The 27,161-nt window shown below is 42.1% G+C and overlaps 1 protein-coding gene and 1 long non-coding RNA gene across 2 annotated transcripts; one reads left to right on the top strand and one right to left on the bottom strand.

Annotated features, from left to right (window-relative positions):
* Positions 1 to 410: 410 nt before the first annotated feature.
* TRMT61A (tRNA methyltransferase 61A) lies at positions 411 to 23,342 on the bottom strand. The gene is made up of 4 exons (XM_066188889.1): positions 23,290 to 23,342; positions 20,280 to 20,644; positions 10,194 to 10,460; positions 411 to 1,823 (listed from the first exon to the last, which is right to left on the bottom strand). The coding sequence occupies exons 2-4, from the start codon at positions 20,608 to 20,610 to the stop codon at positions 1,495 to 1,497; spliced, it is 927 nt and encodes a 308-aa protein (XP_066044986.1). The 5' UTR covers positions 20,611 to 20,644; positions 23,290 to 23,342; the 3' UTR covers positions 411 to 1,494.
* Positions 22,979 to 26,220, top strand: LOC136292743 (uncharacterized). The gene is made up of 3 exons (XR_010721954.1): positions 22,979 to 23,123; positions 24,143 to 24,321; positions 25,843 to 26,220. It is a non-coding gene; the product is annotated as an uncharacterized lncRNA (long non-coding RNA).
* Positions 26,221 to 27,161: the final 941 nt, after the last annotated feature.

The following is a 27,161-nucleotide window of genomic DNA, read 5'->3' as shown; positions in this document are numbered from 1 at the left end:
GAACAGCAGCAGAAAGGGAACTTTCCCATCATTTCTGGGGAAATGCTGCAGTTGTAGGCCAACTTACATAACTGATTTAGCTGAACAGAATTGCTTTCTGCCTTTAATCTGCTCAACAGTTTATCTCTGCAGTCGTGATCGGTTGAGCTCTCTTTAAACCGTTATGGATTAGCGTTCTGCTGAAACACGTTAAAAGCTTAGCTTTGTTTATTTTTGTCAAGAATGGGGGAGGGATGTCAGGTTAAATGTTCAGGCAGCACTTTATGAATGGCTGTTTCCCTTGCATAGCAATCGATACGCTCAGGTACTGAATGCAAGGCACAGCTAAATGCTTTGAGCGGCAGCACTAGTGGCTGGAATAGGAATATTTGTGAACTTACTACTAAAAATAAAACAAAAAAAGAAGGAACTTAATAAATTTGCACGATTATTTTAATCTATAAATACAAAATGTAATCCAGCATTCAAACAGTTCATCACACCCACCAGCTCTATACGGAAGACCGAAGAGTAAATGATCTGAAAACTTAATTAATAAGGGTGGTCGAGGATTTTACTAAGTTTGCATTATTGATGTAATTTGGAGACAGAAATCCTGCCAAAAGCAATCTTTCTGTCATTCAGCTGCAGGAAAACAGTACACCATAATGGAAATAAACCACCAAACAACTGGAACCTCATCCACACCACTTACAAAGAGGTGCTCAGATAATATTAGCCATCTGTTCAGTTAATTTTCACAGTGGATTCATCAAGTGGTTGTTCCATTAGAACATGATTGTATGGATCCAGGTTCAAATTTCTACTACAAACCGATGAGCACAATATACCAGTTTAAACAAAATCCACCAATTACCACACTTCTTTGACCTCTGTGAAGTCAAAATTATTTGCAGATGCCAGCCTGGAATGGAGTAAGAGGTTGTGTTCCTACTCGCTGCCAATAATCCTCTGGAACACTATTCCAAGGAAACACTGAGTCTGTGAATAGTTGTGCTGGCAATCCTATAATCTTGGAACTTTCTTATCTAAAATGGAGGAAGTAGGCACTTTCACATTCTTCAGAGCAACACAGATCCTAGAGAAGTTAAAAAAATAGTGTCCAGTGATGCTAGGAAAAAAAAAAAAAAGCATAAACCTGGGAAAGTAATTCAGAAAAAAAAGGAGGAAAAGATCCAACTTCTTTGTAATTTGCTTGTTTTTTGTTTTGCTTTCTTATGAGAGATCTTAATTCTGAACATTCTAGTGAATGGCCATTCACTATTAATTTATCTTCTTTCTGACAGCAAGTGGAGCACCATTCCAGAGTTTCAACATTCCCTTGATGCTGCTCTGCTTAATGCTTGTGTGCTATTTAAACAAAGCATATTCCAACCAAATCTGACTATATATGGAATTCCCTGACAAGTAAAACTTTGGATGCCATACAGAAAAAGAGCCATGAAGACAGAATGCACACAAACTCCACTCCAGACTGCGCAGACTGGGCATGGACTACACCAGGCTCTTGGTGGCAAAGGTCAGGTACCCAGTGTGCCCGACCACCTCCCTCAGTGGCACGCCACTCTTGAACTGCACAGTCCCTTGCTGCAGATTAGCACACAGGCTGCCTTGGTGTGATGGGTTGCTGCTGTCAAAGCCACTGGTAGAATTATCCTCAGCTGCTTTTCCAAGGTCAGGGATTTGCAAACTGATTGTCCTTACGTTGTACACTCGGAGCAGAATTTCCAAGGTGTTGATCTCTGTAAAACCATATTCTTCCATTGCTAGGCAGGTTCTTTGAACTTGTTCAATGCAGGGGGAGAAAGAGCAGATGCGGCCACCTGCAAAATAAGACAGGTAGTGGAAAAGAGGGCAAAAGCCAAAACGAAGCACTTCTCATCTTTTTTCAAATTCTCCCAGATGTCCATAGACTTATGATTGTACAGACAAAATGAAAACATTCTTCAATAAAATGTTTACAAGGCAACTTTGTTGGTTTAAAGTGTCAGCACAAAATCAAACATGGACAACTCTACAGGACGCTTCAAACCCTTTAAAAACGACAACAGCAACTTCCTTCATCTTCCACATCCAACGTTGCCCTCGACATTTGTTCACAGCAAAACTGTTAAAGTTGATCCCTTCAGAGCAGGGACTCTTTTGGAATCACTCTCCACTGTTCTGGACTGAGGCACCAAACTGCAGCTGGCACGTACACAAAGCCAGAAGTCATTCTCCACACACTGCACAGTGCTGGAGCCCCAGCGCGTGTGCACACGCCCCTGACAAAAGCGGCTGTGTTTAGTTGAGGACGATGGTATGCGTGGACAGAATAAAGGGATCTCTCCAGGCCATAGATGGAGTGCTGTTAAGGCTTTACCCTTTTAGCCAAGCTGAGTAGCATGTCTCCTGAGTATTGAAGTTTACTGGATATCACATTGTGCAGGCTTACAGTAAACGCTGTAAAACTCCGGGACAGGACTTTTAAGTGATAAACTAACACTTGTCTCCTTGTCTGTGCACAGTTCTGATTTTTGATTCTCAATACAGAGTATTAATAGGCCCCTTACACCTTTCTAAGTGCTACAATGTCACCTTAACGGCTGAGAATAGAATGATTCAGATTTACTCTGAAAAGCCACAGCCAAATCAGATCAAAGAATTATAAGGACACTGTCTGCCATAAAGCCAGGGCATGTGCTTTCACCCAGGACACAGTGTCCCACAAGGCAACTGCCCTTCCTGAAAAGCTTTTGTGCAGGAGGAAAGAACACTGGGCAATGCAGCTTCAGCTATTGTTTCACTTATTACAATTAGATGAAAATGCCTGCTGACCTGATTTGCATTCCTTCCCAGTCCTCTCCCGGGCTCCAGTCAAACCTTGCAATACCAGTCATCTAAGCAGTTAAAGAACCCATGCAAGGCAGAGCAAAGCATCCTGCTAAAAATAGAGGCAATGCTGGGACTACATGAAACCTGCTTTATCTCAAACTCCCCTTTTTTTTTCCTTTTTCGTTTCTAAAGTCAGATCTCTAAAAAAAGAAAGCATCAGGTCTGAAAGCGTCACTGTAGCACTCTAGTTACTGTGCAGCAATGATGTGCTGGGTACTGCCTGGGGAAGAACACTTTCCACAACCATTAATCCACCATACGCTAAGTAGGATTTAATTTTAGTCCTCAAATAAAGTCTCTGCACCAAGGGGTTCTTATCATGAATCTTCAGAACAAAGTACCCTGGACAAGTAATCCCCTGGAGTGACAATTAAAACCCAAATCTAATAATCACCTGCAAAATTAATGCTGGTATGTGTCTTTATGAACCCAGTCTGTTGATGCTGATTTAATTGCACGCCCAGTCCATTAACTCCCATGAAATTAGATTTGTATGTTCATCAGGATGGCCAGCACTACCAAAATGTTCCTGAATCTGACAGTGAATCTTTTCTGGCCAAAGAACTTACACACTTCTACCATGCTTGCAGATACAAAACAGAAAAGCTGGTGAAAAAAATCGGTTACATAATTAAAAAGCTACTATGATGCACGTATGTTACAAAGAAAGAATTTACATTCTTATTGTGTAGGGAACTGAACAAATGTCTGACTTAACTAAATGTCAGTTCACAGTAACGCTTTGTCTGCAAAGCAAGAATCTGCCGAGAGACCAGAGACTACTACTTCATTCAGGCTTTTTGGTCTTGAGGTTTTATATTGCAATAGAAAAGCAAAATATATTTACATTTATGGTAAGTCTGTTCTTATTTATTCTGACTCTAAGGGTTTAAAGATATGTTTAGGCTTTTGGATTCACATGCTCTGGATTTACAGTCAAAAACTCAAAGCCTGCACACAGCTGTTGCCATACAAGCGGCAAAGCCACCTACGGTTCTTGTCAAGCCTTCAATTAAAGGCAGAGCACCCTTCCTCTTGCCTGGGGCTGGTCAGCTGAGCACAGCACTGTCAACACCAAACTTGGTGAAGATTTATCAGGCTGCCTCCTCACAACTGCTGGGGGAAGCAGGGTTACAGAAAACAGGCTTTCAAGCAGTTTGGTAAGGAAGAAAGCTCTTGCTTGCAGTAGCAAACATCCAGAGGGCAAGCACAAAAAATAACGTTACTTTACTTCCTGCACTGCTGGAAGTTTCTCAGGTGTGAAAGATAAGAAAACAGGGAATTGCTGGTATTCCATCTAACTGAGACCATCCAATGGGTTTTAGTAGTTCTGTCAATTTTGTTTTCCCCTTTCATGCCTATTGTTCTCGTTATTTTTATACATCCCTCCCAAATAAATATACCTACAAAGAGCTTAGAAGGAAACCCATCAAGCATCTATCCTTACAGACCCTTACAAGTGGGAGAGGGGTCCCCTCTGCTTTTTCCTGTACTATCAGGCAGGCCAGATCTGACTTACAGTTTCAGGCTGGAATTGTTTGATTAAGCAGATATTAGAAGCAAAGATTGGAAAGCTACAATTAGCAGAACGCTGGAAGGCAAAAATGAAATTGCAGTTCCAGACTGTGAGAGGCTGTCTAAAATAGAAACATTTGGGAAGTTTCAATCCCTATGTTGTGTTTAGACCAGAAAAAATACAAAAGGTAGAAAATCATCACTCAGAAGGACATGCTCATCTGTCCCAGGAGCAGAAACACTGTCATCTTTAAGAGGGCAGATGCTTCTGAATTCTGCACACTGTAGGCTGCCCTCTGTACCCGGTTGGACTACCAGCTAGGCAACACTCCTTCTGTCACAATCACCAAACAGATACAAATCTAGATTTCAGCATTCACAGTTCTCAGACTCTTTGAGAGCCCTCTTGTCCTTTAGACACCAAGAGGCTTTTAGGGCTTAAAGGACTTGAATATGCATTACTTTGTCTTGCCATGCCAAGGATTCCTTAGTGAATGAAGAAAAGACATGAACTCCCTCCCTCTCCTCTCCTCCCTGGGGCACATTGCGCTGTCTGTGGATCACAAAGGGGTGGACTAGACTAGAGAGCAGTGAAAAACATCTGAATGGAAACTTTTTTGTACAAATTGGGTTTGTGTTCCTTCAGAGCTCTCCTTTTAGGAAAGCTACCGTTCCTAAATTTGGTTAATGAGATCTGTGTGTCATCATAAATTGATATAGTAATTATGAGAGATTAATCCTGTTCACATTGGGAAGCTGTGTGAGCTTTTTGATCTGAAGAGCTGTCTAAAAATGTGTTTATTCATGTATAACGCATCTGACAAGTGCTACAGTTGAGGAGAAGAGAATAATGAGACTGTATGAAAGACTTAAGTTTTTTTCTACCTTCAGTTTTACAAGCAGTGAGTTGGTTTGAAGCATTTAATGAAGAGGTTAAATGTCCTGAATCCATAGCCTGGAACAAGCCCACACAGTCCTGGCAGTCACTGTAACCAACAACAGTGTCGAGAGGACATGAAAATGGAAGTACAATTCAGACTGGAATAATTAGAAAAGCAAGCTTAAGGGAGGAGGGAAATAGAAGATTTTCATCCACATAGTACTGTACATTTCAACAGACTGTATCTAATTGGTAATTGAGGGACACACCACTGAATCTCTACAAGAGGCCAGTGCCTCGAAAGTTGCCAGAATGTTCCTGTGCAACTCCAACAAACAATTTTATTTCTGGTTTGTCTGAGCAAGGACTAACATCTCTACCAGTTCTATTTAGCTAGTAAGTGCATTAGGTTTCAAGTGTGGAAATCTCAGTGCTACCAATTGACAAGAAGAACTCCAGTGCATGCTTATGATAAAGAAAACATGTCCAAGAAACGTGCTCTTATTTTTGTAGGTTAGTGTATGTGTCACAAGTGCTCTGACAAGTTCTTTCATCATCCCAGTATTATTCAGATGATGCACACGTGGCACAGCACCATTAAGTTTTAGGGAAAAGGGCCAGTAATTTTTGAATGATTCTGTGACATAAAAAATATAGCACAGCATTTTTACCTCTGGCAAACAAACAGCTTGGGTTTTGGGACTTCAATGCATTGTCAAAAATTGGAAGATTACATTACAAAGACCTCAAGGAAGAAAAAAAAACCACACAGGCATTATCACTGTGTAGGGGTGAGGCAGGAGAGTCACTGAGCAGCATCACTGTGGCATTTACTCTATGCTAGTAGGACACTAAAAATATTGTCTCTGCAAAAGGGGACAGAATGTCCTTTAAGTGCGTGTGCTCGTGGGCGATTTGATGTAGCTTCCCTGACAAGTGAAATTAGAGGATTTGGCTGTTGGAAGAAATTAAAGGATGTCTCTTGATTCAGAAAAGAGAATTTTCTCCGAATCACTTGCCAGCTCATTAATAGGAGTTTGATGCGATTTTCTGCAGATGTGACCTTAACCTCTGCACTTGTAGGTGCATCATTCAAAAGGAATTTATTCCTGCTCATTATTATGGGCTGGTAAAAGCATGTAACAAAGAAATTAAAAAAATCAGTTGGCTCCATACCGAGGAAGAAAGCCTAGCAACTTTCTTTAAGGATCCTTTAATCTCAAACTACTTCCTTCAAACTGTGTAAAAGCCTGTAGCTCTGGCTGGTCTTCCACAGTGAGGATTTTGATGCAGGAATCCTTCAGCTTGGCTCTTTACACTTGTACTTCTGGCCAGGCCCACTGTGTGCACCTGACCCATCAAGCCCTGACAGACCCAAGCTAGGGATGAATTAGTAGTCCAAGTACTTCATATGGTGAGGGACAGAAGTTGCTCCTCAAAGCCACACCTGGGTGGTTTAAAACTGAATACCTCTGGAATATGAATAATTCAGAATAATGAATATGAAATGAATAACCTCTGGAGCTTAAAAAAAATTGCCAGTGAGGCTTCCTACATGGACACAGAAGTGTAGAGGCCCAAACAGGGAGATGTTCAAAGCAAATTCTACCCGCAGTTCTGGGGGGAGAATTGACAGCACCATATTACCTGATTCAGGTGTTATTTTAAGGATCACAATTTGACAAACTCATAACTTAGGGGCTTTACGATGCTCCAGAGGGAATGGAAAAATGTGAATTTAAGAGTAAAATCTTTAAAGAAAGAAAGGAAATAGAAGAGAGGTGGTTTTAATAATTTTGTGACTCAGACTGTTAAACACCACAAGGAGCAACTTAAAATGCAAGAGGCTAATCCAACTTAATACATGGCTGTAATTTTCCATCCCCCTACCTGAAAATTTAAAATCTGTATGAAAATTATTGTACCAGTGGGTTTCTCCCTCATCTTCCCCAGCCTTGGAAGAAATAGACAGTATTTATGAGAGTAGAGTAGGTGGGTGCAGAATTATATTCAAAGCACTACAGTATTCAGCTGTGAAATGACTGTGAGTCAAAAGTTTCAGGGCATTTAAGAACTGTAGAATATTGAGGATATTTTGGTTACCTCACAATTTTCTCATTTTCCTAATTCTTAAAAATTTAGCCTGAAGGGGTTAACATCAACTTTGCAAAAACCACCAAGGTCAGATATTGGGAACAGCAGCTATGACTACAGAAAAGCATTAATCAGCAGATGCTGCAGAAGAAAAACAGTGCAGGTCTGGAAATGAAGTTCTGCAGTGCAGCAGTGCCTCAGAGATGCTACAAGCAGCGTTTCTGCTGGAAGTGTGACTGGTGACATCAGCACAAAAGGATGCAGCTGAGATGCAAACCTGAACGTCGGCAGAGAGCATCACCAGAGAACAAGAACCTTCTAGTCACAAACTTACTGTGTCATTTTATTCTTTCAGCTCTTCACAGGTTGACAGTGCTTTAAACTGGAGGCCAAGCTGCTCTAAGTTAGTGTATTTACAGCATGCTGCAAGGCATAATGTGAGTGATAATTGTACTCTGTAAGGAGGATCGTTAACACTCAGCCTACTAGGAGCTGCAACTATTCAGGACCATGAGCTGAAGTAGGAGAGAAAACACTGATCTGATAAGGTTCTGTTAAGGTTGAGAACTCTCCCATACTGTCTCAGCTGAACTCTCTATGACAAATATTGGGGTTTTAAGGAAGAGAGTAGCTAATGCGGTATATTGAATTTGCTTAGTTCTGATTTGATTCAAAATACCTTAAGACATTAGGGACTAAATTACCACTCTCTGGCAGTACAGCTGTGATATTTGCATTGCACATCACACCAAAACCCACAGTGAGAATGGTTCAAATGTGACCCTGTCCAGATCTGAAAGAGAGGGTGTGGACAGAAAAGAGTGGAATTCATTTCTTGCAGTGATGCTTTATCACTACAGGAACCCTTGGAACGGGGTTGAATAACAGCAGAATGTGCACAGGCTGTACTGCAGAAGAGCTTTAACTCTTTGAAAACAAAACAAAGGAGCACTATTAAATTATCTGCCTGTGGTAAGGAAAGGGAAGCAGTTACAGATAACCTTCTGCCGTATTTTAGATTTAACAGCTGCAAAAAAACCCACAACAAAACTACCCGCATGACTCAGAATAAAACAGAAAATGTGTAAGTTTTTACATATTACTACTATAATCAATTATATTTTATATTAAAAAGAGTTTTTGTTTATATGCAAAATAGCAAAATTTAAAAAATGCCCCCAGTCAGTCAGGTATCAAGTTGTCCAAAAGAGGAGCCTTAGACCAGCACCAGATCTCAGACATGGGGGGCTGGTTGCAGCAAAAACTGCAGCAAGGATCAGCAACTTGGCTTTTTGAGTGGTTCATAAAGTGAATGATGCCACTTCACAAACGCAAAAATGTGGGATTTTGAAGTCTTATTTATATTGCCTAAGCAGATGTAACCTTGTAGCATAGCACAGAAAAGCATAGCCAGATGGTATGGCCGGTTTGGGACTATAATACATTTTCTAGGATTTCAAATGCTGGAGTGAGACGAGGATTCAAAACTTGGAACTGTTCAAGCAGCCCTGCTTAGTATTCTAAGCATGCACCACTTAAATAATTCAAATTGGACTGCGCAATGCAGCGCCTTCTAAGCTGGGAAGTCAGCTGAGTGTTGTGCTCACTAGATTAGATAATTTGAGCATGGGAAGGGCATTGTACAGTGCAGTGATTTTTTCCCCCCCCAGGACACACTGGAAAAGCTGCTACAAATTGAGCTGTAACCATTGCAGGTACAGAGTGCTAACAAGGCTCGCTCCATTTATTCACTGTTTAAAGGAAGTGTGTTACGTGGGTATCACAAAGCTTTCTAGAAAATTTTCAGTAGTAGCTGAGGTAGCCTAACAGCGGGGCTGGTCCTGACTCAGCAAGGCAGTGCACATTCAGTGACCTTTAAGAACAAGCTTAAATCTTGTGATTTCAAGAAGACTTAGCAATTCACTTGAAGTCCAGCCTGTGATTATATATTTTAACAAAGGACTGGGCCTTGGCACATAATCAAGTTTTTTTTAAACTCATGTCCCGGCATAGACACTGTTCATCACTCCATGCCCTCTTGATCAGAGAAAGTCACTTTTGTAGATGGAAGCAATTTGGCAAAAGTTTATTCAGATCCACACTATTATGACATTAGAGGAAAACTTATTCCAGGATAAAAAGATTATTTATTCACTGAAGCTTATTTTTCAATAGGGAAAAGAGGTATAAAAAAGAGAAGAAATCTGTGCAAAACCTCAACATCAGCTCTCACTTGCTGTCACAATTCCAGAGTAACTGGCATAGGCTAGAACATCTCCTTTACATTCCATTCCCACTGTATCCAATGGCAAACTTCTCACTAGCTCCAACCACAAAGATTTAGGACCTAAACTGGCAAGCATACGTAAGTGTAACCACATTTTTTTAACAGTAGCATTGGGGTGCTCTGTTAAGTATGTACAAATCTGCAATGACTGCTGTCAGCTGAGGCTGAACACCTTTTATACAAACACCTTTCCACTGAATTGCCAAAGAAATTTGCTTTCAGCATTTATTGTTACTTCTGCTTCCCACACACCTCAGATCTAGCAAAATGCACTTGAGAATGGTTCAAAGGAGTTTTTATAAACTGCCCATGCTAATTGCAGCAGCTCTCACGGGCTTGCAGAAAAAAATTGTTCTTCTCCTTTCAAATCTTCCACTGTAAATTGATGACGCCTTTTGAAGGTTTTACAGCCTTAGAAATGCCTGGAGACTGACATCTGAGAACAGTGATCACAAAAGGTAAGGGAGCACATCTAGTGTATAGCTGAAAGGCAGAGAGATATGTGCACAGTACTCCTGAACAGAAAGAGAAAAATGCAGTTACCTTCAGCTTTTAATGCTGACTTTGCATGTCCTATGGCTTCCCATGGAGATGGAATATCTAGGAACACAGCATCTGCAATGTTTGAGACTCCAAAGCCATTTTTGCAGACATCCTGGTTGGTCACAGTGACCAGGTGCTCCACCCCATGCTCCCGGAACTCCTCCCGCGCCTTCTCAGCCCTTTGCTGGTGGAACTCCACCGTGTACAGGTGCCCGGTGGGAGCCACTGTCCGGATGAGAGCATGGGAGAGGGATCCACTGCCTGTACCTGGAAAAGACAAGCAACTCGTGAAATTGAGTTTGTCAGTGCCAAACATTAGAATGAAAGTCTTCTGCATTAGTCTTCCTGCTTGGAACGCTTGTTCCAAAACTCAAATGAACACAAACCACTGGTTCAGCTCCTGAAAGAGAACAGTGCTTCCTTCACAAGGAGGGAAGGGACTAGGTGACCTAGGGAACAGTCTTCCGGGTCCTCAAAGCATTCATTGAAAAAATCTGGCAAACACAGGATCTGTCCCATCTCCCTAGAGTAGGAAACCAAGGCCAAGGGTCAGCTATGGCTATAACAACTCCCACTAGAGAACACGAGGAAGTAAATGCAACAGGAAAAATTCAGGGAAATTAACTGGAGAGGTTTTTTCAAAGTTGTCAGACTCTTCTAGGGTGAAAAGAGATTAAGGCAAATTTTAATGGATTTTCAAAACCTTATACTTCACTAAACAAAGAAAATATGTTGGCATGGATCCGTGCTTGAAAATCCTATTAATATCCATGCAAACAAATGCCTGTCAGGATACAATTTGCTTTGCACAGATCTCTTAAGAGACATCCTCAATTCCCACTGGAATTACCCAAAACTAAGGCCTCTTGGCTCCTTGCAGCCACACTGATCAAACACCTGTTTTCACAGGTCACTTACACACATACATGCCTACACAAGCTTAACTTAAGTCTAACAAAATCTATCACAAAATTGTAGGTAATGACAATTACCACATACAAACAGGGACTGACAAGATTTTTTCCCCTGTTTGAGTTGATAATTTAGGAAACTTGCTTTAAATGATCCATTGGCATATTAAATAGATGAATGACTAATAACAAAGACTTTCACTTAAGAAAACACCCATATACCAACTCTCATTGCAAATTAGTCACTCAAGTGGCATTAAGCAGAGTAACCCCCCAATTCAAAACCACACAGCAACCCCAAATTATCTGTGTTTATTGATTCATAATTCTGTGCTTAGAACTCGTTTCTCCTGTAGACATAAAATCTATTTCTAGCTATTTTCCATGACTGTTCAGCCTGAGGCAAGTTCTTTCAGCTAACACGAATCTTCAAAAACTTATAAAGGACAGAATCTGAAGTACAGCAGCTCAGTAACAAGTAGAAAGGAAATTAATTAGGGGGCACAGGGGCTGGTACTGCCGCTTAATTGGCACAGCACTTTTCATAATCATACAGGAAGTCTAAGCTCACTGGCAGATCCCAGGTTCTTGCCCTCTAGTCACATAAGGGGAGGAACACTGCTGTGGCACTGTATTTAATCCGGCAGCTCTGAAAGGGGAGGCATTCAGACTGTAAACAGAGCTCAGGGCCCATGTTTGTCACCGGATCAAGGGGCTGCACCGCGGAATAGGCACTGCTCCTCTGCTTCCCTCTGAGAGGGCTCTGACCCCAGCGGGCAGACTGGCACCCCCCTGCAGCTTCAGCAGAGCAGATTAGAGAGGGAGAGAGGACCCACAGATTTTAGCACTGGCTTCAGAGAGGTCCACGAGAAGAGAGAAACTTGTACACGCATGCATTTAATGAAGTGAAAATACAGGCATTCAAGGTAGTATTAAAATAAAGAAAAAGCAAAACACACCTACACGTGCATACATCAAAAACCACACTGTCACAGCACCTGAAGGATCTAAATGTCAAAGTGAACTTTTCCCCGGTCAAAGGAGAAATGGTAGCACAGCAGCCACATGGTTGTGAAAACTCAATATGACTGCATAACAAAGAAATAGTATTCCATTGATATGTTTTTAACAACAGAAGCAGGGAACTATTGCTCACAGGAGGCTAAAGACTGAAACTCTGCCCTTACATCATGCCAAAAGGGAGGATTACACAACTGAGAACTATTGTAAAATGAGGGAATTTAATTATTTTACCTCTTAAATGCGAAGTGCTGCACACTTTCTGCATCTCTCTCTGCTAATCTAAAGGAGTCAACAGGCCTGGGCTGTAAGAAGAAAAGGGAGGCAGCTTGCACATATATCCAGTTTCATTGTTCATATTCTTTTACATTTTTAATCACCTTCCTTTTAAGTCTGCTCTTAAAAACACCACAGAAGATACCATTTGTCTCCTTTATAGGAAAACCCATCAAGATGTTTTTGGCTTCTTTTCTAAAACCCTTTCTTTATTCACAAACACTCCAAGCCAAACCCTGAACTAAAACCAAGATGTTGGAAGTCACCACTTGCAGGCGTATTACAGACAGAGCTTTTGTTAAAAAAAGTTGCCAGGAATTATTTATTGTTGACTGGCTACCACAAACATGAGAACAATACATATGTATCACATTTTAACATATCAAATTCTATCACGTTAATATTATTAATGGGAGTATTTCCGAAGATGCTGCCTGCCTTCTCTGTGACAACACACCCAAAACTGCAGGAAACAAGGAGCAAGATGGTTATGAATCACCCACTATTGTAAAATCACTCCCTGAAAATATATTCTGATCCCAGACATGTGACATGATGATGACCCTTAACTCTCATGCGCCCAACAGATCAGCACATTTGATGTGATCCATTAATAGGAGAGTCTGGCATGAGTCCATAGCTGCCACAAGCCTTAAAGCCCAATCAGCACTGCCTACACAAGGCAGGGGTTCAACCCAATGTTTTTGTGATGTAGAAGGGGAAATTAATGTTTATATTCACCTTCTTCCCTGCAAATCTGCAACATTCAACATTTCTGTCCTCCTGCTACCTTCTGAATTTCTCTTTGTTCTTATTTAAAAATCACTACTGATAAAAAGCAAAATATGACTCAAAGAGTCTTAAGCACCAGTCTGGAATAAGTTCTAGTCAGGTACAAGTTTCCTTGGGAAATGAACGGTATCCTTAGCATGATACAGAATCAGTCAGGACAGCAGCAAAACCCGAGCAGTACTACTGCAGACATACTGGAATGTTCCCAAAGCAGAAATAGCATACTTGAATTACCTGTATACAAATGAACCAAAAAACTGGATACGCAAAAATTACTATTTTGTATCAGAAGAGGCAAGATCAGAACAGGAAGAACTTAAGCAGATTTTCTTTCTCTTAAAGGTGCAGTGAAACGCCTGTGTTCCTGATATGACCTAGAAATCAGGTAAGACAACTAGAACAACTAATGTATAATTTTATCACCAGGATGCTCCCTTTCTGACAGCCTGCAGAATAAATAGCCTTAGAAACTGTTTGCTCTCTACCACAGGACAATGCCCACTTAACTACCATGTTTTAATCATGGACTCTACAGAACTGAGGTAAAACAACAATGCAAACTGTACCGAAGACAACCCTAACAGCCCAGCTGCTGCTTTAGAGCTCACTTAGGTGAGCACTTATGTCATTGCTAATTTTCACTTGGAAAATGTGATGCTCTTTTACATTGACTGTTCTGTGATCTCAAACATCTTAGTCAAAAAGCAGACATCTGCATTGCAGGCATTTAATGAGACACCGCAGGGGCCCCAATATGCCACACTCAAAGCTCAACATCTGAGGAGGCAGCACTGTGCAGGGGATCAGCACAGTGTCAACTAGGAATGGGCTCCACTTCAGTCAAAGGCAGGAATTAAGCTCCTGTGTTACACCCATTTAGGCAGCCAACGACCCTGCACACTGATGCAGCATCCTTTCCTCCCTCTTGTGCTCAAGCACATGACATTCCCCTTCTCAGACACATATAAGCTCTAGTGGAGTGTTTTTGCCCCTCTCCCAAAACAAGCAGAACACTGCAGCTTCAGGATTTCAGTCCTAACAAGTGGACACCTATATAAAACACTCTAGCTCAGCATCTACTGATACTTCCTTCTGATTTGCAGACAAGCAAGTATTGATCAGATGAACTTCTCCATTGCCCTGACCTCCAACAGATCTGTTCTCTCTCTCTGCTTATTCAAATGACAGGTTTTCCACAGAGAAGCCTCCACACACCTCAGCTATCTTGAAACAATGTCCACGTTAAAATAATTTCTCACCTTCTCAAAAGTTGCAGTGGACAGTATCCGAGCTGTTCAAAAATAAAGCATGTTATTGCAGCACAGAATACTGCCAAGCCTGAGTGTCACCACGGCATCAAGCACAGTGCTTAACTGATATAGAATACAAAGTACATTTTACACTGTTTTCCATTGTTTCCTTATTGCAAAGAATATTTGTCTAATCTCCTGGAATCCTACCCATGCCATAATTATAAGTGACCTGATTCTGTGTTTGACACATTTTCTCTTTGCAAGCTATTGCTTGGCTTGTCTTCCCTAGAAATTTCTCATCGTGGTGCTTCTTTTTAAAAAAGGAGCTACAAATTGTCATTTAGGATCTATAGATGTTTACAGCTGTGTGTAAGCAAAAGCATTTTGGAATAAAGCTGAATAAGCTCTTAAGTGCATAAAAAGGTTCATATTGCTTGGAAACACAAAAAGAGAAAAGTATGCAAAGTGTAATTGAATACTGAGTCTCTAAAATATCTAGTAACATTTCAGTAGAACTTAAGCTTCTGATGCAAAATTTGGCTACCTAAGATATTCTGAAATGAGTAAATACAACAAAACAATGACAGTGTTGCTCTATTTGTCTCCTAGCTACGCCACTTAGCCCTTGCAAAGAGTAAGATAGGTCATGAATCAGCCATGAGAACGGAAGGAGCCTCAAAACCAAGGGAAAATTAATCTTGAGACAGAGCTAACAACTCCACAGCTAAAATCTGTCAAGAAATACTGAACAGATGAAGACTGCTCACTGTGCATGACAAGTTTGTGTAATGATCTATAATGAATACATAAAAAAATATTAAGCATTTGATGGAAATTAACCCAAATATCTTACTGGGAAGATAGTCAAGGGCCCAAATCACGGTAGCAGAGGTAAGACACAGGAAGAGCAGGGACAGAGAGAAGGAAGAAGAGAGGGAAGGAGAGAATTTCACAGAGTTGAACTGATGGCTGAAAGAAAAAACACCAAATCAAAAAGTTCACTTTACAGTCAAGAAGTTCCCTTTACAGAAAACTAGCTTATCTGCCTATCTGTCATGGATACCATGCTGAAGCAAGCATTTAAGGCAACAGGCTGGAGGTCAGAGAGGGCCACTGCTCATCTTCAAGGCTGGCACTGCCTACAAAAGAATATGAAGAATTAATTTTTCTTTAGAGATTTAAGTGAAGAAATAAATTTTCCTTGCAGATTCAAAAGTCTGATTTTTTTAGAAAGGAATCTTCTACAGAATGGACATAATATGGTTAACTGTATGGTTAGGTTCAGAGCTGCATGGGAAGTGTGCTTGGTGGTCAGGTGAAATTACAAGATCAAAGTGAGTCCAGAAAGTCTGGAAACAAACCCTCTAGGGTATGAACAGCATTCCTCATCAGCTGCATGACAGCCACAAGTCTGAATACATTCATTACACTGATGCCTCATGTGGTCACAGGTTTGGTTCATAGAATCATCATAGACTCACAGAATGTTTTGGGTTGAAAGACACTTAAAGATGCTTTAGTTCTAACCCACCTGTCTGGAGCAGGCAAACCTTTGCACTAGACCAGGTTGCTCAAAGCCCCATCCAGTCTGGGCTTCAACACCTCCAGAAGCATCCACAGCTTCTCTGGGCAATCTTTGCCAGGGCTTCAGCACCTTCCCAGTAATGGGTTTCCTCCTAAAACCTCTTTCAGTTTAAACCTATCACCCCTTCTCCTATCACTCCATGCCCTTGTAAAATTCCCTCTCCCCAGATCTCTTGCAGCCCCTTTAGATACTAGAATGTGCTTGCTATAAGATCTCCTTGGAGTCTTCTCTTCACCTGGCTGAACAAGTCCAGCTCTCTCAGCCTGTCTCTACAGGCAAAGTGCTCCAGTCCCCTGCTCATCCTCATGGCCTCCTCTGGACTTGCTCCAATAGATCTACATCTTTCTTACTGCCCCTCTGTTGGGACCCCAGCACCAGTTCAGTGCATTGGTATGGCAAGAGAATATTGTGGTTTATGACATCTGTACTGATGAGGCCTTTCTTAATACTTCAAGAGGTGCTATACAAGGATCAAGTTTTCTAATTCTTCTCTCACTCTAACCTGAACAGCTGCTAAGAGGTAGATAAGGGAGACATTATAAAACACAGACATAATTAGTTTGGGCACATTCCCGAATCAAATTAATACTTCCAAACTTTGGTCTGTATTTTACACTAAAAACAGAGCTGCAAATAATTTACATATACTTATGACACAAAAATAGTAAAGACATGAGCAGTAATTGTCAAAAAGTCTATAAGCACTTCAGAAGAGTCATAAGCATACAGACGACTTGCTGGGAGTCCACAATAAACGCTTAATCATTTATTAAGTATCCATTAATCATTAAGTCCCCATTAATTTTTTATGAGTGTACTCTTTAACAAAATCTATACCCAGGCTGTGAGTTTGAAAATTTCATAATTGTTTTTGAGAAGCTCCAATGTAAGGCTGGTTGGCAGCTCCTGTTACTTCTTCTCTGAGAAACCATGAGAGCCCAGAGCACTGCTCTCAGCCTTCAGAAATCCAGTCCCTGAGCTCAGAAACCCATTGCTGTGGAGCAATGAATAGGGTTTAGCAATTTTTAATTTGGGATTTAGCTGAAGGGAAACAAAAAATCCAGTTAACATTTTTGCTCATGTGAGTCTGATTTTGTGAATGCTGAAGGATCACTGGGATGGTGGTTAAAGTACTTCTGACTAAATTACATTTTGTCCAAATACTATGCTCCATCAAAGCCAAAATATTTCTGAGATTTATCAGATTAAATGAGGTCTCACATGCTGTACTATTAAGGCACTCTTTTACGTCTCACCATGAAGAGTGGACAGTAAAAATGCCGTGATTATGGGGACTGGAAAGAAGAGGATTTTGTTTGGAAAAAATATTTGAAAGGTTTCATATTGGCTCCAGTCTAGTATTAAAAATAAACGTAAACCCCTCAAAATTAGTTGTCAAGTGGAATTATGATCCCTGAAAGCCTAGCCTGGGAAGTTGACATGAAGATTCGATTTGGAGAGTGAGGTGAGACAAAAGAGAAAGATTTAGCCTTTTCCTTCATCTAGGCATTGCTGCACATGCAATAAACACAAAAGGAGTTACTAGACTTACCTGACAAGAATGAAACTTTCACACTATTGGGCCACTCATAGAAGATATTTAAGCAGCTATTTGGGGTGTCATAATTTTGAAAAGATAGGGGTGTTAAAAACTGCATCCAAGTGGGGAATTTCTCAGGGCAGGGACCAATATTTTAGAAAGATCTTAGCTCTAGTAACAGTGTTAACAGGTTCAAAACTCAACACACCTTTATAAATAAGAAATTAGCAGAAGACAGAAAAAGGATCATATTCCTACACCTCTGTCATGAAACATCAGGTAGATGCAGAGTCTCCTTATAGCCTCCTCAACAGAGTATGCCTGGGTCATTTTAATTATGCATGTGTTGCTGACAAGCTTGCTCTTTATGTGTTTATTAAAGATGATTAAACATAGCAAAAACTGTATTAACATGTTTGTATCTCTTTGGACAAATCATGACTAATCAATTTAAACTATGTAATTAAAGTGACATAAAATTAATCATTCTGGTTATTCTACTCAATTTAATAATCACATGCAGAAGATTATTTATATTCACAGCATTTCAACACGATGCAGAGCGTACTTCATCTTACTTTTTCAATCATTTCTTCTCACAGTTGTGGAGACCAATGCAAAATTCTGCTAGCTTACAATGGCTAAATACAGGACACACTTCTTCAGTTGCATTAGTAAGACAAGAGGAAAAGAGCCCACCTCTTTTTACAGAGCCTGCTTTGCCAATCCATACAGCAACTGTGTATATAAATTCAAATAATAAAAAAGACAGACCTCTGTGCTAATTAATGCTTAAAATACACCTAAACTCGGCACCAGCAGGAAGCAGACTCAAGTTTTACTAGACTAGATTTCCTGTCTTGTTTCTACTCATCACCATTGGGTTGGTTCTGTCTAGCCCACACAAGGTTAATCTAGAGCTGATGATTTTGGATCACCAAATACCATCGAACTTAGGATGGCACCAAAGCAGGCTACATCACCACACTGGAGGCTCCAGTTGTCAATACCTGTCAAGTTTTTAGTTCAAAGTAAATCTGCAGTAAGGTCTCCTGCTGCAAGGTTAGCCAGATGGATTTGTTGCAGTATCCTTTCTTCTTTCCCTTCTTTGTCAACAGTGAATCTTGCAAGCAATACAAGCATAACTACAGCATTAAACTGTCCAGTTTGCCTGGAAAGCTGAAGTTGCAATACATTGGCAGTACAAGCATTAAAAGGAACCTGGGGACAGTTTCCCCTCAGCAAAAAGGATTGGTTTGTGGCTATGACCTTTGACTCACAACATTTTTGGAAATCATCAAGTGTTTCCATTTCTTAGTTGTTTAGATAAGCAAGAGATTAAATATTTTCATCCCCTCTAGGCACCTTTGACATCATTGAAAATATTTTATGTACAGCTCTGTACATTTGACTAGTCTGAGTGAGACAGGACATGGAGCAATTCAAATCACACCCCCCCCCCCCCCCCCAATAATTTGCTGTTTATTTTTCCCATCCTGTCTAAACATAGCAGGGAAGGGAAGAGCTGATGCATACAGAAACTTCCCATAACAGAACTAAGAAACATCTGATCATCCTACAAACCAAAGTACAAACTCATAGGACCCAACTATTTTCACAGTATCAGAGCCTTCTGCACAGGGCTTTGCCTGCTTCAAATGCTGCTGTACAGCAACCAGCTAAATGCACTGCCTGGTTCTTAACAGATGAAACTGGGCGCAGAGATAAGTGGTGTTTCAGTTGTGTTAGAAAGTGGTCATTATGCCTGAAAAGCTGCCCAAAATTATGCGTGAGTGGGAACAGGAAATGGTAAACTGAAGAAAGTACAGTGCATCACAGTCCTGTCATGCTGATCCTTTGCCATATCTGTGCCTGAGAGAGAAGCGTATGAAACTGCTTCATAAAAATGCTCAAACAGCCAGAAAAAACAAGGACAAACTACCTCAGTTGCTATTTCTCCAAACTACAGAGATTCACTCAAATCAAGCAAGCCTGTAATAATGAAGTTATGAAGAAATTATTATAAACTCTATGTAAACAAGAAAACTTTTATGTCAATTTTCACTCCTTACTTCCAAATTAAGCAAAATCATGGAAGCTGTAATTAAACCAAGTTTAGATACAACACACAGCCCTGTGATGAACATGTCATCCATTGTATTTAATCACTGATTCTGCACGAGGTTGTGGTGCTACAAGTAGATTACACTTGAGAAAAGAAGAATGAAATTTATGTGCTTACACAGTACCATATATAAATACTGCAAATTTATTTCTCTCATTAGTTCAACAACCTATCACCAGAGTCTCCTTCACCAGGTTATCTCAACTATGTCCTCTGAAACTGCAAATCCTGATTTAAATCTTGATTTAAATCATGTATTTAAAAACATTTTAAGTACTTAACAGCGGTTTCAGAAAAGGGAAATGAAAATGTTTACATATTTGCTCAAAGATAATGAATTAAACAAACACATGCTCAGAGGTACCACATACATGAGCCTGCACACTGAGGTAGCACCAATTTTTGAAGAAACAGCAGCTGATAACGTGCACATGATATAGAATTCTTCAACAAGTGGGCAGAGAATATTGTATCACAGTGGGAAAAATGTGCAACTTTTTGCAAAATACAAAGAAACCCCTGTTTTTTCATGAAAGTGTTGGTGTTAGCTCCTAATAAAGGATTTCAACAATAGTAATTATTACCTGATTCACACACTATGGAGCCGGGCTTCAGTTCCAACATCATGGTGATTATAGAGATGTCAGTGGAATACAGAATCTGTGTCCTGTGTGGAAGATTCATGGTCCACAGTTCTGGAGTTGGATGAAGAATGAACACCCATCCACCTTTACTGCAGGTCACTTTGGAGCCATACTTCTTGCCTATAAGGTCTGTGGAGTGCCTGATGACCCCGTACTTAGTCTGTGTCACAGTGCCATGCTGGACTTTCACAGGAAACATGGACTCGTGGCCCAGGAACACAATAGCTGTGTCACCATCCTTTATTGTATCTCCATACTCAACAAAACTCATGCTGACAATCCTGTAGCTGGCTGATGGTTGTCCCCTAGAGAAGAATAAACATGTCAGGAGAGTTTCACAGCACCCTGACGGAGCTGAACCTACAGACATAAAAGCAAGTAATTTTATTTTCTCCAATACAGAACAAAACCACACTGTGCAAATGGGATGCTAGCAAGAGAGCTCCAGGAAGTTCAGGGACCTGCTGTCTGCTGTACTCTTGATCCAATTACAGTCAATGTAAGGATCCCACAGATTTGAAAATAACAAGTATTCTTTTTGGTTTATGGCACATATTAAAGAAAAATCAGGAAATACATTATGGTTTATTCAGCCTGCTCCACAATGCTACTGCACTGGAGGTTAGTACCAATTTCAGCATCCTGTTCAATTACAGTTCCTGAGCACTCAGAGCATGTTATTAAGTTGCAATTTCTCTTCCCATCTTCTTGCTTATTTCATGGTGATTTACAACATAAAGACATTCTGCCACTTGCCTGGACCTCAACCACCAGCCATCAGGACCAGTAACAAAAGTATACTTGAAAGTTTTCCAAACGAACGTTTAAAGATAGGCTAAGGGCATTAATTTATGCACAAACTTGACTAACTACATGCAAAAAAAAAAAAAAAATAATATTGTGGCCTTTAATTTGTCATTGGGGGTGCAAAGTAATTGTCTGGGAAGTGATCTCTGCTCCAGCTAAATGTAAACAACCATTTGCAAGAAAATGCCAACAGTCTAATCACTTCAGCCCCATGGTCCAAGAGCTGTTTTAGAGAATTACAATTAAATTTTGATGGCTTTGAGGAGACAATCTAGAAATCAGAAGGCAATGAAACCTGACATTGCCTTTCAGATAAAGCAGCTAACTGTCTAAGCTGCAGGTTGACCAGTTCATGCATGAATTGCTTAATGAAGTACTAGGGATCCCGAAGTTAGAAATTAAAGCCTATGACAGAAGGCTTTGAAAGTCAGATTTCTGGTAGTACACCATCCCTGGCAGAATCAAAAGCAGCATTACTTTTAGTTTCAGAATAATTACTGAATTACAGCACTTTTGTGTTGAATGCTTAAGAGTCTGGTCCTGCTCCATCATTTTAACTGAAAACCTTCAGTTCTCAAAGTGTAGTCTGGTGTCTGTAGTCTGGCTCCTGCCTGGAACTCCACGTAGCTCAATTTGCTGTCAAGCAGCTAGATTTGTAATTTTCCCACTGCAGTCACTGAGGTTGATAAACAGATGTGCTTGTGGCTGAAACTTCCAAAGCTTATGACATGCTTATTGCATAAGGTGTTCAGATGCCAAGGCAGAAGAGGCTTGTCTGGACATCTGGTGAACTAGTGAGAAGGGCATCCCATGAATTCAGAAATGTGTAATAAATAAAGGACATTGTGAGATGGAACAAATACTGTCTTCTATAGCTTGCACCTTATGATTATGTTCATGTCTTAATCTTTCATAAATGACACATCGTTCTCATTCCATATACTTTCAATGCAGTGCAGTTTTCAGCTCTCACAGGTGTTATTTGAAAGGACCTCGAATGGAATCCATTTCTTTCACAGTATTTACTGCAGTTACATCCACGTGCAAAAGTATCCTGAAGCAAGCCTGCAGGAACAACGAGCTAATTTTCCCTGCCTTTGATTACAACAACTGGTTCCCAGCTTCCTTGCCTTCCTTTGAGCCACTACGCTTACCACAGCTAATAGTCACAGCAGTGACTCACAGAATCATCAGGGCTGGAAGGGACCTTTAAGATCACCAAGTCCATCCATGTCAGTGCACGCTGACATCCCAAGTGACACGTCTCTCAGGCTCAGACCTCACCTGCCACATTATATTCATACAGCTGGGGCAAAACTGGCGTCTGTGAGGAATTTTGGAAGTTTCTTTGCGTTGCGCCCTTGTCAAGGAGCGCAGTGAGCTACAACCACTCGCAGTATTTCCCACTCCCGGGCAGTGCAGAGGCTCCCGCACTGTTACACTTTTCCCCCGGGCAGCAGGCAGGGGATTGCTGCAGTTCCGCTGTCGCCACACGCTGTGGGGGGAATGGCGGTGAGGGGATGGCAGCGGAGGGAAACTGAGGCGGTGCCCCCCGACACCGGGTCAGGACTTTTCTCTGGGTTTGCCATAGCTGCAGCGACCTAAACCCAACGCCCCAGGCGGTCCCTCAAGCCTCACAAATAAAACCGCTAACATGATGCTGTGTTCCCCTCGGTCATACCCCAGGCACACATCTCTCTTCCCAGACCAGCTCGCACAGGGACCTGGCAGGCTGCCTCCCCTGAAGCCCGGCTGCTTGGCACGGGGGCAGGGGAACCTCCCGCAGACGAGGCAGGCACAGCCGCCTCCCCGCCCAGGCACACGCAGGCCGGGGAGTCGCTCCCTGCTCCCGCCCAGCGCCCGCCCCGGTGCCGGGGCTCCCCTCAGCCCCCTTCCGCAGCCCGAGGGCGGCAGTGCGGCTCCTGCACCCCAGCAGCGCGTCAGCCCGTCCCAGCGGAGCCGGCAACCTGCGGGCAGGTGAGAAGCACGGACTGGGCAGGGAAGGGATGCGAGGCGGCTTTCGCCTGCGGGAGAGCGGCGTTAGCCCATAACGGCCCCGGGCGGCGGCTCCGCGGGACAGGAACGCCCTCGCCCCAGCGCCCCGCGTCTGCCACCAGTTCTTCCCGTGCCCCGAGCCGTTTACCTCCCCAGGCCCGGCCCGGCCCGGCTCTCCTCACACGCGGAGCCCGCCCAGCGCCTCCTTCCGCCTCGGTCGCAGGCTGCTGACGCTCCCGCCGCCTCCGCCCCCTCCAGCCCTGCCTGGAGCCGGGGAGCCGCCGCCGCATATGCCCGGCGCGGTCAGACCTAGTTCCTGCAGCCGTCCTGAGGCATCTCTCAGCCCGTCGTGCCCACAGCTCCATCGAGGCGCCTGTTCCCTTCAGCCCGCCATGCCCACAATCGAAGCATCCATCCACCCCCCTGCACAGCCGTCCCTCAGCCCCATCGAGGTGCCTGTCCCCTGCTGACCGCCCCTGCTCTGTCCTCTCAGCGCTCCTTGCTGGGTCCTGAGGAGTGGGGACGGTCCCTAACCACCCTCAGCAGCCCTCCAAAGACACCCCGGCAGTCTGTTCCCGCCTCGGGCAGCTCCCTGTCAGTGAAACTTGAGGGGCCCCAGTGGGTCACTGTGAAAAGCCACGGCGGGGACTGATTGCCCCAGTGGGAGCTTGGCATTCACCGCCCGTTGAACGTGCGGGGGCGTCTCTCGGTGCTGGTGTCTCGCCAGCAGGGCTGAAGCCCCTTCCCCACGGAATGACCCTACCTTTGCCACTGGCAGACCTGGGCCTTGCCTCCAGGGCCCAGGCAGGCAACTTACAGAAAGTTCCACGTGCCCTTCCCCCAAGGCAGCCTCAGGGAAAGGCAGCTCGAGGCCAACGAAGCTCTTCCCAGGGGTTTCATAAGGCTGCAGGAGAAACCACACTGTGGGCTCAGAAGCAGCAGAAATGTTATCTAACCCCGTAACAGGATGGTACTAACTCCTACTTCTGTCTCGTGTTTAGGATCGAAGTGATGTGGAGAGCCCTGCCTGCCCTGGTGGTACGGGGGCTGTAGTCAGGAGGCAAGGAGGAGCAAAGGAAGAGAATCTTGCCTCATCTTCTGCTCACAACAAGCCCGTGCCACCTGGCATAGGAGCGGTATGGGCATAGCAGGGAGCAAGTGAATCACCCTGGACGTGCAGGTAGTGTTCCCAGCTAAATCAGATAAAATCTGATTTAAATCTGTACTGTGCTGCATTCACCAGTAACCTGTAATACACAATAATGGAGAAAAAAGTCATCCTTTCACAATCACAAACCCAGTAACGGAGAGCTGTTTAGATGGTGATCTGAGATTTTTAAAATTAATGTGATTCCATGAAGTATATGGGATTTTTTCCCATTAGCTTCAGTGAGAACATATTTTTTGTTATGGTGTTGACCTGCCGATAGCATAATTGCAGTAGTCTTTGTTAGTTATGAAACTCTTCTCCATCTAATCTAAACATAATGTATGCAGTTTCAGAGGTTTCTTAAACTGCAAACTCCTACTCAGCTGTTTTTCTGACTGGCAATCATGGCTCTACTGTGCCTTTATATTTGCACCCACTTTGTTTAATTTTCTGTCATTTTTAGTGTCATTGGTTATATTTGTCATTGTTTATGTTCTCATGTCCTTTCTTTCTCATGATGGGCTGCTGTTCAGATCACTGTGGGCCTGACTGTGTGCAAGATTGAGACACTCAGCAACTCTTCATTTCCACAGGCACTCAGCTCACTGGAAACAATCAGTAATTTTCAACAGACTGCCTAAGCAGTGAGAAAAAATACACTAAGGATAACAACTAAGCAAATACATTTTAAGTGATAAATGGGAAGAGAAGTTTCATTTGACAAGTTAAGCAGATGGAGCTATGGCCAATTTCTTTAATCTACTGCCATGAGTGTTATGTTTAATTTTCAAGTGGTGTTTAGTTGTAGATTAGGAATTGGAAACAATTCAGTTGTTCACAGCAAACCACTTTTTCTTGCTGTTTCCTAATTTTGAATATTATTCTGTGTTTCCAAGATGATGTTTATCCCCTAATTCTTCAGGTTCCTATTACATTCACGCAAGTAATTTCAGAAGACACATTCACTAGCTAACACCCATCTCCTCTTGCACTTGTATACCACACAACATTTATAATTAAGCCTCTTAGGAAGTTAGCTGCATGGCCCATGATTAACTTCCCTTAATTCTTCATTGTTAAAGCTCAGGGCAAAGATCTCTGGAGTACTCAGCCCACCTTTCCAACCGGAAATGTAGCATATAAATCAGTATTCACTAGATACCATCCCAGCATGGAAAGTGAGTATTGGTGCCTTTATCACCGTCTAACAGGCCATACAGGCTTATCCAAAGCGAGTGTTTCCCAGCAGATGAGGCAGATAAAGCGGGTGATCAGAGGCTGTTGACACAGGGCACAGCATCTGTAATTAAGTCACAAGGGAAGCTGGCACGGAATGCTGTGACAAAGACAGGACTCAATTTACACACAGCTTTCAGCAAATCTTAAAATGCTATCTGAGTAAAACCCAGCCACTTCTGACTTGCTGCATGCTAGAAATGTGTCAAATAGTGGTGAGAAAAGGGGGGTAGAGGGTGCACTGTTTATCAAACATGTAAATTTGATATATTTTAGTGATTTTATGTTCCTGACTCTCTTTCCATGTCACCCAAGTGCTGTGAAGAAGAGGTGTGTGTTTGTATTGGAAGTGCTGTAATGTGTGGCACTGAGACTTCTACCTGCTTACCACGACTGGGATTCCCTGGTATTCCCTGTTCTGCAAGACTGGGAGAAAAAGAGCATATCCAATAAAATGGATTCTTGGATTTTGGATCTTGAGGTGACCTTGACTCCACAAATCTCCAGGACAATTAAATTACAGAACAGTTGATTGCTTCTTTGTTTGTGTGGCAATAGATTATGGAATAAGATAAAAGCCTTCAGAACCTACCCTGATTGGCTTTTTTCTGTTTTGTTTTCTTTTTGTGGAGAACACCATCACAAAAATACGCTGTAATGTAAGAAAATGGTTTTAGTATATTTCAGTTTCAAATTAGGAATAAAATATTCATGTTTTACATAAAAAGTCCACAATCAGAATTATGTTTGCAGTTGAGGTAATCCAGTGATATTACATTTACATTGTAATTTATTGAGGGCTCAAGGTACAGTTTTACACTTAAAATCATTTAATACTTGTTTAGCCATGCATTATTTGCACCTTACACTATTCTGAAGCTTGAGCATTGTGTGAAACTATTAGTGTGTAGGTGAAGATTTTGTGAGGTTAAAAGTGCAGAGGAGACCTAGAGAGAGGATTTGTTCTTTGATCCGGAAGCTGAGACTGGACTTGCACAGATGCCGAGCCTTTGGCTTCTCCTGGAGATCTGTATACTCAGCATCTCAGTCTACCAGACCTGGAATAACTCGGAAATCTGGATGGCAGCCAAACATAGCACATTTTTATTTGAAGCAGTCTAGGCTTTTTACTTTGCAATGATTTCCTCTATATTATTATTTTTAAGTCCTAAGCAGTTCTGTAAAGTGCTCATGCTTCTTGTTGTTAGGGTGAGGGTACTGGTCATGGTGCTGAAAGGATTGTGATGGGGAAAGAGTTTCAGGTGATGTCTCCTGTCAAGGAGCTGTCTCCCGACAGCTCATGTCAAGGAAAGTAACTCTGGGACTCAGATCTGCACTCTCATGGATAAGCACATTCTGTTTGGACAGGAGGATAAACATGGGTTCTGCTGTGAGAAACACGTCAGAGAAAGATAAATATACCATTATGTAAAGGTGAAAGTCAAATCAAGATGCTCATTCACATTGTTAACATATTATTATTTCTGAAAACGGCAGGATTCTCAGCTGCACCTTAGCTTTGGGACAAACCTGCTCATTCCTACAAAAAGAGCAGTGGAAGTCCCTGTTTTCGTGAATTTCAGGTGAGCTTTAGATGGGTCAGATCCCAGAGTTCCTGTGCCTGCCTTTAGCAG

The sequence above is a fragment of the Chamaea fasciata genome, unplaced genomic scaffold (assembly GCF_029207755.1).
Source record: "Chamaea fasciata isolate MVZ Bird 193981 ecotype frontalis unplaced genomic scaffold, bChaFas1.0.hap1 SCAF_7, whole genome shotgun sequence".
Classification (NCBI taxonomy): domain Eukaryota; kingdom Metazoa; phylum Chordata; class Aves; order Passeriformes; family Sylviidae; genus Chamaea; species Chamaea fasciata.
Note: the sequence above shows the minus strand (reverse complement) of the source record. Positions and strands in the feature narration are given on the sequence as shown.

Excerpts from the sequence above, each read along its gene's own strand:
- TRMT61A (XM_066188889.1), bottom strand. The coding sequence starts at position 20,610 with ATGAGTTTTGTTGAGTATGGAGATACAATAAAGGATGGTGACACAGCT. Across the intron at positions 10,461-20,279 it reads CTCCATAGTGTGTGAATCAG|GTACAGGCAGTGGATCCCTC; the intron begins GTAATAATTACT and ends TGTCTTTTCCAG. Across the intron at positions 1,824-10,193 it reads GTCAGCATTAAAAGCTGAAG|GTGGCCGCATCTGCTCTTTC; the intron begins GTAACTGCATTT and ends CTTATTTTGCAG.